The sequence below is a fragment of the Mastomys coucha genome, unplaced genomic scaffold (genome assembly GCF_008632895.1).
Source record: "Mastomys coucha isolate ucsf_1 unplaced genomic scaffold, UCSF_Mcou_1 pScaffold1, whole genome shotgun sequence".
NCBI classification, from domain to species: domain Eukaryota; kingdom Metazoa; phylum Chordata; class Mammalia; order Rodentia; family Muridae; genus Mastomys; species Mastomys coucha.
In genome coordinates, this window is record NW_022196891.1 from 61,737,346 (window position 1) to 61,749,845 (window position 12,500).

Here is a 12,500-nt window from a genome sequence, read left to right on the forward strand (position 1 = left end):
GTGGTTTACAATACCTCTGTCTAGCGGCACGCTCACCTCTGTTGTTTGTCAGTCATCTTTTTGTTAAGCAACTTGCTACATTTTACCATGTACATCCAAAATTTAAAAGATAATCAAATCCCTTTGCTATCTAAATACCTTTCATAATTGTGGTTTTCTGCAGAGGGAGAACGGCATGTGTAGTGTAACCAGCTACGAGTAGCTTTACTGTGACTAGGAGCTTCATGAACTCTTTGATTTGTTTTGTTTTATAATATCCTTCATACAGAGGATATAATACATGTCACTGAGATACAAAATGAACTTGAAACATTAGAAATGGACACTGGACTTAGGCTCCTGAACTCTCTACTCTTCTGTTGAATCCTTACAATGTAATGCATATAGGAGGTAAAAATATAACACTATATTTTAAATGCAGAAAGTATGCAGATCGCTTTCTTTAAGGAGCTCATAGTATAAGTCTTAAGAGTCTTGTTTTAGTGAACACTAAAAGAGGAATCCAGTTCTCTTGTTTGTAGCCTCATTATAAAGATAATAATTAGGTGAGATGATGTTTACCTTAATGCTGCATATACTATAAGCATATTACTCTTTGTTGTTATTGCTGCTGTTCATCTTTTATTAATTTTTTGAAAATTTCACATATATGTATATTACTTTCTGATTATTGTCATGTTTACCTTCTCTTATCTCCCTTCTACTACAATTACTAGTCCCCTTAGTCCTTTTTTGTCATTTATGCCATTTTGTTTTGTTTTGTGACCCACTGAGTTGAACAAGAGCCACCTATGCGACTAGGGATTTGTAACTGTCTAGTAGAGCTTGGTGGGCTCATCAGAGGGTGAATAACTGAAGGCAACACCTGGCTCTCCCCAGAATCCATCAGTAGACCACGGTCACCAGGGAAGAGGGTCGCCACTTGGACCCCTACCTCATCGATGGTTGCCCAGTCTTGTTCAAACCCATTTTGATATGAGACTATGATTCTATTGATCGAGTCATTCTCTTGACACAGTGTTTCATAGCACTTCTCACTGTACTGGGCCTTTTACATTCTCTCTGCCCCTCTTCAGCCAGTCATAAAGGGGGTGGTATGAATGCCCCATTTAGGGTGGAGCACTTCACGGTCATGTATTCTCTGGGTCTTGAACATGTCTGCATTCACCAATGTTCATTATAGGAAATATTTCTCTGACTAAGAATGAGAGTAGCATTTGTTTGTGGATATATCTAGAAGTATTTAGAAGACAACTTGGCACTGTCAGTTTAGCTAAGCAACAGTAAGAAGTTCCCCACTTGGTTGTAGAACCTCCTTAGCCAGGCTCTTAACTGGGTTTGCAGTACCAGGCATGAATTCCCTCTTGGCAGGCAGGCCTGGAAACTGATCCCAGAGTTTGGTTCCCCCCTAACAGTTGGGCTGTTGTGGCAGCGATGAGCACATCTTGCCTGCAGGTTGGTACTGCAATTTGTGGGTTCATCATGTGGAGACTGATGGTTATTGATGCCTTTTCTTCCCCAGCAGCTGGCGTTGCATCCGCGGGCAGTATGATAGCTGGTCATCAGGGAAGAGGTTCCAGTTTGGTTTCTCCATATCTTGCACCCAAGGTGCGTAGTGTCTTCAGCAATAAGAGCCTTACCAACTGATTCTGGTGAACAACCAAGAGGAGCGACAGCAGCCAGCATTGTGCAGGAAGCGTCTGGGCTGTCTGGCCAACAGCAGAAACGGAAGTTCCCCACATCTGGCAGGAGACTTTGTTTAATAACCCCGGGCTATTAGGCACTTGCGTCTCCTGCTTTGGTTTGTTTGTTTGTTTTTGTTTTTGTTTTTGTTTTTTTGAGATAGGGTTTCTCTGTGTAGCCCTGGCTGTCCTGGAACTCACTCTGTACAGGCTGGCCTCGAACTCAGAAATCCACCTACCTCTGCCTCCCAAGTGCTGGGATTAAAGGTGTGCGCCATCTACTGCTTTGTTATTGCTAAGTATTAAGAGAAGTTTCAGAAATTAAGGAATACAGAGGAGACTAATCACTGTGAGATACACAGAGGAGAGACTAATCATATGAGATAATATTAATTTTTGTTTATTGTTTTTTCCAATGATGAAGGCCAAACCCAGGGGCTTGTGCTTGCTAGGCAAACACTCTACTACCAGATCCCCAAGCCAAGAAATGTTAATTAAAAATATCAAAGTTAGCTAACGTTGTAGCTTTTCCTGTGTTAACTTTATTCAGTGAGCTTTATGCTTTCTTTAACATATGAATATATATAAATCCAAAGTGAAACTTGGTGCATTTTAATGCCAACATGAATCCCTAAATTTACCAGAAGGCATCTAGAGACTGTAGGACACCATATTGTTATGGATCAATGTTAGAGTTCAACTTTGTAATCTGTATAATGAAGTGCTTAACAGACTTTATCTACCTATCTATCCTATCTATCTACCTATCTATCTACCGATCTATCTATCTATCTATCTATCTATCTATCTATCTATCTATCTATCTAAGATCTCTGTGGCTAAACATACTCTTTTTTTTTTTTTGAGGCACAGTCAGTGGTTTTAGACTTACATGCATTCCAGTCACCTCACTCTTTCCTCTACCCGAAGAGCTCTGTCTTTTTCTGTATCCCTGTCCACCCTTCTAAAGCAGCAGCCTCCCCCACCACTCTTCTCCATCCTGCTTCCTGTCTCCATCCTTTTCCATCTTAATGCCTGACAGAAACATTACAAAGCAGCAGACATTTCAAAAATAACAAAAGTCCTTGAAATTTTGTAGTTTTCCTCTTTTCTGGCAGTCAGGAGTTTTAAGTAGTCCACAGTGTCTCTGGAGGGTGCTAGTATATGCACAGAGAAGATAATTCTGCACACTTGGAGAACAGAGAGGGTGGGCTATCTAAAGAAGAGTGCTGAGAAAAGATAGCCGAGAAGAAAGGAAAGCAAGTTGACTTTGTATGCACATCTGTGCTAGTCATTTGCTAGAAAGCAAGGCAGAGAATGATTTCTTGTTGGGCTTATCTGGTACTCTGAAAAAACGAAAATTCTAGATCAGAAGCAGCGGATGTTTATTCTGAGAGAAGTCTGGCTTCATCCATGCCCAGTCACTGTTAAATTTCTACTCTGTGCTGCTCACCGTTCTAGACAACCTTCAAACTCCTAAGGAACTAAAATGGCTGAGTTTGGAGAGTTATACAATTTTAGGGGGGAAAAGGATATATGATTTTCAGGTACTGCTAATCATGAGAAAGAAACCCCTTGTAAGGCTGTGGAGTGAGGAATATAGAAAGGGCTGGTATTGGATAGTCAGGGAAGCCCCTCTCTTTTGCCTAGAAGGAGAATGGGCTGGTCAGAGAGAATCATGTGTAAAGATCCTGGGGTAGTAACATTGTATGGACTGAGCAGGTTGTGTGTGTATGCATAACACTGATTAAAAGAATGCCATGAATTTGAAAGAGAGCGAGGGGGTGGGATGCAGGACAGTTCGGAGGGAGGAGTGGGAAGGGGGAGATAATGTGATTATATTATAATGACAAAAATTACAGGGTGGACTAGAGGAGTCATCTAGAACAGTGGTTCTCAACCTGTGGGTCCTGACCCCTTTGACAAACCTCTGTCTTCAAAAATATTTACATTGCAGTTGATGACAGAAGCATAATTACTGTTAGGAAGTAGCAATGAGACTAATGTATGGTTGAGGATCACCACAACATGAGAACCTGTTTTAAAGGGTTGTGGCATCGGGAAGGTGGAGTTAGTGCTCTAGGATCCTGCCAGGCCAGTCAGGCTGAAACCATAGTGAGGAGCAGGATCGCAGTGGGTGTGAAGAGGTGCTGGACCTCGAGAAGTTAGACCCTGTGTGGCATGGCATTGTAACACATTAGGATTGGAGGAGATTTTGGGTTTTTAAATTCTGATGATTCTGAAACTGAGATTGTCACCTAATGCCTAGTAGACAGTGAGCTCTAAATTGTGAATAGCAGTAGGCCCATAAAAAAGTATGCAGGGGGGCGGGAGATGGCTGTTGGCTAAGAGCACTACCTGCCCTTCCAGGTGACCTGGGTTCATTTCCCAGCACCACATGGCAGCGGACAACCGTCTCTAATTCCAGCTCTGTGGCACCTGACACCCTCTTCTGGTCTCCACAGGCACTGCATGTGCTACAGAGACGTCATGTAGGCCAAACATCCATACACATAAAAGAAAACTAAATACAATCTCAAAAGTGTGGTCATATGCATACACATTGAGGATAATAATCATTTCATAGAGGTTCCTTTTTGTTTCTGCCATTGTGGTAGTGATGGTGTTGGTGTGTGTGTGTGTGTGTGTGTGTGTGTTGGTTCTGGTGGAGACTACAATTCATATACTTGGTTGATATTTTTAAAAAAACTTGTTCATGATCTCCTAACCTAGTCTAATCCCCAAATTTAAAGATAAATAAGCCGAGACAGGCTTTAGGGCAATATGCCTCATTGCAGCATTCTTGCTGTTTGCCATCTCACTGGCTTGTGTACACTTCCTGTGTGTACCCAGCCAACCCCGTACTGAATTAGTTTTGGTTTCTCAAGGAAGGAAGGAGTTAAAAGCTGAAAACAAATTTTACACACACACACACACACACACACACACACACACTCACACACATTAAATCTTTATACTGCAAAAAAGTTATTCTTGAGGTAACTAATAGAACTTTTATTTTTAAGTCGTCTCCCTCTCATACACTTGACTTAGGTGTTAGGGGCAGGTGAGGAGGGTCGTCTGCTATCCGCCCTCCATGACAGTAGGCGTTGAGCCTGATCATTTTACCAGTGGCTAAAAAACAAGGCTTCAAACTTGCTTGAGAACAACCTGGGGAAATGACAAACAAATAAGATTAGGTCCTTTCTTAATGTGATTAGACAGCGTTGGCCTGCCCTAGCTTGAAGGTGATATAGTAGAATCAGAAGACAACCTCTGTCAGGGAAGCCCGGGGCTCTTCAGAGTTCCTGTCTGTCGGCTGTTGTTCGCAGCTCTCAGTGTAGTAATGTCCTGATTTGTAAACACTCAAGGTGTGCAGCTCCACAGTTGAGCCCAGGTTGAGGTTTTATTTTTATTTCTTTAATTTACAGCTCTGTATAATTTCTAAAGTGCCGTAGTTAGGGTGAAGATGTTTAACGTTTCATTTAATTCTAGGGATGACTCTGTAGCTTTCATGTAGCTGTAGAATGAACAACACGTTAGCTTTTTTAAACCTTAGATTTCTAGAAGACAGAGTGGAACTTTTTTTGTTCTTTGTTTTTTTTTTTTTTTTACAAAAATTTATGATTCACCTGAGTAGACCCTATGCAAATTTGCTATGATTTAGCGCAGTACTAAATTGATGAGCATGTAGAGCAGTTGGTTGTGACCCAGCTTTGGTGACATGTCGTAACCACAGTGAGCACTAGGTGGCGCTCCTCCATCACGGGATGGCATTCTTTCAGGCTGGACGTCCTTTCTGGATCCTTTTCAGTGCTTCTTAATTTCATCACTGTTCGTATTGGTGTGCCCACTCAGATGCCACTCAGTAGAAGTCAGGAGTGCACAGAACCACTGATTATGTCTCATAAAGTGGTAGATTTTAAAAAAAGGAAAGCAATGTAAATGATGAATTCTGTTTGCATTAAACTTGAAAATGCTGTTTGTCTTACACAAAAAAATGTAAGGCGTCAACATTAAGTAATATCTGAGGTGTGTGAGGCTATCTAGGTAAATGCATGAAAGAAAATTCTGTCCTCATAAATATGTCTTCAGGTAGTCTCTGGTAATCAGTGTTATTGGCACGTGCTGGCATACACAGGCTTTTCTCACTGTTGAAGGATACCTGTGTTCACAGCTGCTCATCCCTGTTTACCATCACCACACCATCTTCTCCAGGAATGAATATTCAAACACCCTTTGCTCCTGACAAAAATGCAAATAGAGCCGGGAGTGACTTGTGGCTAATGCCCAGTGGTGATTGTTGCAGAGCATGCGAGTCCACGAATGTGCTGTGCATTCGGTTTCTGCAGCATTTGGCACATGAAAGAGGAAAAACACCACCCCAGAACCCATCTGTCTGTCAGCTCTGTCTGTCTTTGTTTCCACACCTAAGGCTGTGTCTTGCTGTGCTCATTCTTACAGAGGACTCTGCAGGATGGGGGACGAGCTGCGGGTACCCTCATGCAGCACACGTTTCCTAGCCAATGGAAACAACGCTCTGAGAAGAGCACGGCCTTCTCTATGTGCACAGACGTCAGACACACTTGTTAGTGACACTGCTTATCTGTGCTGCTGACCCCTAGAGAGAAAAATGAAGAGAGTAGTCTAGGAAGGATTGAACTTGCTAAAGGTGTGAAGGTCAGTTTAAGCGCCATAGCGGAGACAGGATCCCTTCCCAGTGTATCTACCGTTCCTACAGTAGCTTCAGGTCGTGGTGCCTTTTTGACTCTTGAACTTGCCAAACTCCATCTTCCCCATCATAGCTCTATACTTTTTATCTCCTAGGTCTCTACGTGACTGGCTTCTCCTTGTCCTTGTTCTGGCATTGTCTTAGGGAGAGACCGTAACTGTCTCTCCTAGTTGAAGGTTCTTTACCTCTTTTACCTAAAATTTATCACATATACTTCGTCCCCCTGTCCTTAGAGCATTTATTATGACAAGTATTATTTGTTTTTACATTCTATGCAGAGTATGGGAAGAGACAGAAAATGAGTAGGTGTGGCCTATATTAATAGAGTCCTGTCCATTTTGAACACTCTAAGTGTCTGTTGTAGTGCCTGACAAAAAGAAGTCATTAATATTTATTAAACAAATGAAAGAAAGTTCAACCTTTAAGAATGCCTAGCTTTCCCTTTGTCACTACTGGTAGATACATCCTGCTTTGCAAAGTCAGAAAGTATTGTGTTGCATATTCTGTATGCTACTATATAACTAAATATACATACACTATACATGTAGTCTTCAGATGTAGCCTTGAACCGAACATATTTTAGCAGGGGAAGGAACCCTGCAGTAAGCGTTTGTTGCATAAAGACAGTAAGTGCTACAGGGAGAATGAGTGATGGCTGTTGTGAGCAATGAGCACTCCTGGTGGTGGATAGGATTTCAAGGAGGTGGTCAGGGTCTCTCTCTCATAGAGAAGAGGATGGAAGTGGAGCAGGGTTGGGGATGAGAAAGAATGAGCCATTGAGATGCTGGAGGGAAACATTCCAGGAAGTAGGTAGGACTGGTTGTGGGAAGGCTCTTGGGTGCATACAAAGAAGTATGTGCCTAGGGTAAAGTCCAAAAGAGTGACCATTGCGGGAGGTCATCACAGACAGGTAGGTAGAGGATACTTCATGTTCGTGCGCTAGAAGACTTGATATTCCAATGGGGTAAATAGACTGAGTTCATTCCCTGTTAAACTCCCAGAGGCTATTTCTGTAGAAACTGACAAACTCATTCTGCATTTGAGATGGTAACATGAAGTACTTAAGTTAGCCAAGGCAGTGTGTATGTGTGTGCATGAGTGGGTGTGAGGAGGCCAGAGGTCAACACTGGGTATCTGTCTCATCTATTTCCCATCTTATCTTTTGAGTTAGCGTCTTTGACTGAACTTGGAACTCACTAAAGGGTGGGTTGGTTGGCTAGCAAGCCTCAGAGACTTATCTACCCATCTCTATCTCCCAAGTGCTAGAATTCCAGGTGTGTGCTGCCGTACCCGGTTATTTTACATGTGTGCTAGAAACCAAACTCAGCTTTTCATGCTTGCATGCAAGTGGTTTACATACTGAGCTATCTCCTGAGTCCCAAGATAACTGCTTAAAAATAGGAAACTGGAGGATTTGCCTTTCCTGAATGAAAAAGGTGTAAAGTTTCTGTTTTAGACAGTGTGATGCAGCCCAGGGATAGATGGGTTTCATGATGAGTCGAACGGAGTTCAGAGCCCAGAGGTAAACTCGTGGCAATAAATTGATTTTTAACAAAAATGCCAGCACCATTCAGCGAGGGAAGAAGCAGTATTTGCAAGTTATTGCTGGGATAATTGAATATTTGCATTACAAGGATCAATTTAGACTCTTAAGTAGATCAAGAAAAGATCATGGACCCAAATATAAAACCCCAAATCAGGAATCTCTGACAAGGTCTACATCCCTGCAGTATGGTGTCAGGCAAAGCTTTCTTGAATATGACATCAGAATCGCAAGCCACCAGCAGTCCCATCCCCTTGCCAGTGAAATGTTCTAGAGCTGCAAATGTGACGCAGGGGGGCTTCTGAGGTATCACTTCCGGAGGGGGGAGGCTTCTGAAGTATCACTTCCAGATCCTAGCTGGACACGGGAATGGATGTCTGTGAAGAAGAGGCGGACTAAGGGCTGAGCTGCAAAGGTGTGCTCAGTTAGAGAAGCTGACGAGGAGCTGCAGGCAGCAGGAGGAGGGACTGGCAAGAGCAGAAGCAGTCAGGGGCCTATCAGGGTGCAAGAGGAGAACTGCCAGAGCGGAGGGTGGTCTGACAGGAGATATGGCTTCAGTGGAGCTCAGCCGCTAAACGGCATCTGACTGGGAGCTGGGAAAGTAAACAGTTTACCCCAGTGTTCTTTGATCCAGCCCTCGTCTCCTCCTAGCAAATCCCTGTGAAAGATGAAACATAAAGGAGTCTGAGGTGAAGTTCATGAAGGCCACTCCCGGCCCAGGCCCAGGGTGGACTGCAGGCCTCTGACCGAGAATCTGGGGGGAAGAATGGAGAACGGAGAACGTTCAGTTCATACATTTGCAGGCCTAGTGGTGTGGTGGCTAAAGAGAGGCCTAGCTGCCCCTCCCGCCCCCAGTGTGCGTTCAGTTCATACATTTGCAGGCCTAGTGGTGTGGTGGCTAAAGAGAGGCCTAGCTGCCCCTCCCGCCCCCAGTGTGCTCATGACTTTGACAATTGCAAAGCTTAGATAGCATTTATATTGGTATTTTCTCTACTATCACACGGCTTATGGTTGAACTGGAGTCAATTCTGTAACTGAATACTGTGTATAAATTGTATATGATTTCTTTAGAATCATTGTGCTACATATATTTAGATCCAGCATTTTTGTTTTGTCTCAGATCCATTTCTTCTCTTAGTTTTGAGCTTAGTTGGCGTCAAGCATTCCCTAAGGGTCCTTGCCCTGGTTTTTACCTAACACCGAGCTAACTGTGTTCGTTCTGTAAGGTGCTAGCCAGGCAACATGGGGAAGGGCCTGGGCTGGAGGGGTGGGGGATCTTTAGGTTCTTTCCAGAAAAACATAACAAAAAAATATTGAGCCTTTTAAAATATTGAATGTTTGATTTTTGCCATTTACCAAGATCTATGTATCATTGTATATGCATTTCCTTCTTTGGATCTTTATTTCAGTATTTGATGTTTCAAAGGTCTCAGAACTACACATGCCAGTAAGGACTTTCAAAAGAAATGATAGTCACTATCTTCTATAAGCCTATAATCTGGTTATAGAGAGAATTTTAATTGCACAAGCATACCAGACTAACAGACAAGCCAGTGCTGTACCGTGGGAAATTCCTCGGTCCCACGGGGAAGCAGGGGCCCTTGTAAAGTGGAGCCTGTCACAGTCCGAGTGCTCTTGCCAAGCCACGCGTCTGCACTTCTGTTCCTTCATTGTTAATGTCTCTTTGATATCTGGGCCTCTGTGAAAACAGAATCACAAGTCCGGAAGTCTCGACTCCGGATGGGCTGGAGTTGGTATGGGAGACTTGACAGCAATTGTGTTTGCTTTAAGATGTCTGAGGCAGGTTTGCCCTTGATTTTCTGAGAGCTTTCCCTTAAGGCAAGTCTGTAATATTGCCTTTTCACATGGCAGTGATCTCAGAAGTCAAGAGGTTTTTTTTTAAAGATGGGGCTCAAGAAGAAAAAGGTTTAGAAGCAAAATCCCTTTCTGGATGGGTGCTCACTGTGGCTCTGGTCCTTTTGCTTCTCTCCCCTCTGCTCGTTAAGAAGTGTGAGCATCCCTTAGCATCACAGTTGGGGGAAACACATGAGTCTGTATACTGAGTTTTTGGTTTGGTTTGGTTTTCTGTCTTTTTGAGACAGTTATCTTAGTAGATAGCCCAGGCTGGCCTGGAAGTCCCTGGGGAGCCCAGGCTGGCCTTGAACTTGTGATCTTCCTGCCTCTGCCTTCAGGGTACTGCTGTCAACGCTTTTGTTTAAACTGTACAATGCATAACAAAACTGGAGTGCTTCCCCAGTGTTTGGATTTTAGGAGAGCAGCATCTTGTAAAGGTGGAGTGTAGAACAGCTTACTGCACACCCTCTGGCTTGGCTGCTGTGTTTCCGTTCCTGGCTTATCGTGCTGCATCTAAGGCACGGACTGCTGGCTCAGCTGCTTACTGTGCCTGGTGATACATTTTTAATGATTCACTGTATTCTCGGAATGTTCAGGGCAAAACAAAGTTTGTTCTTCGGAACCACTTTTTACTCTCCCTTACTGGAAGCAGCTGGCTGGAATGGGCAGGTGTCAGGTGCTGGGATTTCAGGGGCAGCTGGGTAAAGCCATTCAGGATGCCTCAGGCACAGACAAGAGGCTCAGGCTAGTTTAACAGCCTGGTGAACTGTAACCTTTATTGCCTTAGAGTTTAATGAAGCCACAGGGTAGCTGACATTTATTTGTTAAGTCAGATAAAGCGCTAGTACTGATTCTAGATATGCAGATTCTGAGAATCCATGATGCAGTATATCTATCCATTTGGGTATGATATAAACAAGAAACATTTATGTCTTTCTACCTCTTATAAAATACTTTACTTGAAATAGAGCAATCAAATGCTAATGTGTACATTCAGTGTTGTGTTAGACTTGTGTCTGAGAACATGGTTGGATTTCTGTTGCTGTGTTGCTGATTTTGCTTTAGTGGAGGATTTAAGGTGACAGGGTATAGTTGCCAGAACTGAAGACATAAGTGCGTACAGCTGTAGGTCAGAGGTCCACTCTCCAGAGTCATCTCTCTCTCCCTCTCCCTCTCCCTCTCCCTCTCCCTTTACCCTCCCCCCCTCAGACCTTGCTGTAGAGCTCCTTATGTGCTTTACAGGCTGTGGAATCACCTGTAAAGGAAAAATCGTCCTGCTGTGTAGACCAACAGAAGTCTCAAGCCAGTGCCTGACTGACAGCACAGCTCCTTTGCACTCTGGCTTCTTACTTTGTGGGCTGTGAGGATTTGCTTCCATGTGTGGGTATCACAGTTCTGATGTCTCCACTGTGGGAACTGTTTCATAAAGTTCACAGGATTTGCCAGAGAATTATGTGTAAGGGAAGAAGCTGATCCATATTTCGGAATAAATAATGATTACATGAATTGAGTATTCAGTTAGATACAGCCTGTATTTAAATGGAAAGAGGTGAAGTTGACACTGAGTTCTTATAAGAAACAAAAGTTGATGGGGAGGCAGAACAATCCATTTAATCTCAAACTATTTTAATCTCATGTTTCTATTGAAAAACTATGCTTAGTTGGAATTATGTGTAAAGTTATTAGTATACATTATTAGTATATTGCATTATAAATCATCTGTAGTAATAAAAACACTAATGAGATAGCATAAAACTAAGAGATAGAAATACCATTGATACCTTTGCTCCTCCTTCAGCAGACCTTACTTCCTGGATTATTGGTTTAGGAAGGCCATCTTATCTGGGACTTCATGAGTAACTTACTGTGTGTAGTTTTTTTATTCTGGAAAAATGACAGCTTGGGGTTACCATAAAGATTGTGTAATAACATATGGCAAAAATATACAGAGCCACTTCATGAGGGCTCAGAGTTCCTGACCTTATTGGGAGGAAGTGGGAACTTTTTGAGAATGGTCAAGAAATTATTAACTTTTGTCATTTTTAACTTTAAAAATGATTAGGAGTGCTAGCAATCCATCTTTTCTTGGTTAAGTCTAAGCTCCTTCAGCCATCTTAGTCAGCTTTATAAACATTTTCAGCTCCATTTATAAAAATTTTCATTGCCCAGCCCACCATATTTGCATATAAGTAGCTTTCAGTTTTTCTCTTCGGACAATGACCCTTTGCAGGAGTATAACTGTTAAGTGTGCAAGCAGCAGTGTTCACTTCCGGCTCCAAGGCATTGCGTCCAGCATGCATTAGATGACAGGCATGTGATTTCAGTTTTAACAGATGAATTTATTTGAAAAATAGGTTAGTTAGGATAGTGCTCTCAGTTACTGTTTTAAGGACAAAAATTCCCAAGTATTGTCCCTCTGGGTACATTACTTAGCAACTGTTAGTACTATGTCATAGAATTCTGGGCCAGTAAATTCTTCTTCAAGATGAAATAAAGACATTTCCAAACATCTACTGTAGTTTTGAACTCACATTACTACACCTTGCTACTTATTGTTTGTATTAAATTTTGTGCTCACTCTCTCGCATGCTCTCTCACGCTCTCTCTCTCTCTCTCTTCTTCTCTCTCTCTCTCTCTCTGCCTTTCTATCCCATGAACTAAGTTTCACTTACTGGCTTCATATAATTTT

General features: G+C 42.6%; 1 protein-coding gene across 3 annotated transcripts in view; it reads left to right on the forward strand.

Annotated features, from left to right (window-relative positions):
• Nme7 (NME/NM23 family member 7) overlaps positions 1-12,500 on the forward strand; it is a 155,899-nt gene that overhangs the window by 5,640 nt on the left and 137,759 nt on the right. Inside the window, exon 3 of one of the 3 annotated variants that reach the window (XM_031387737.1) lies at positions 1,523-1,608. The exons of 1 other annotated variant lie outside the window; for it this stretch is intronic. In XM_031387737.1, coding sequence (XP_031243597.1) covers positions 1,549-1,608 — 60 coding nt within the window. In that variant the 5' untranslated portion in view covers positions 1,523-1,548. The remainder of the gene's footprint in view (positions 1-1,522; positions 1,609-12,500) is intronic. One more of the 3 variants, XM_031387748.1, reaches the window with a different exon arrangement.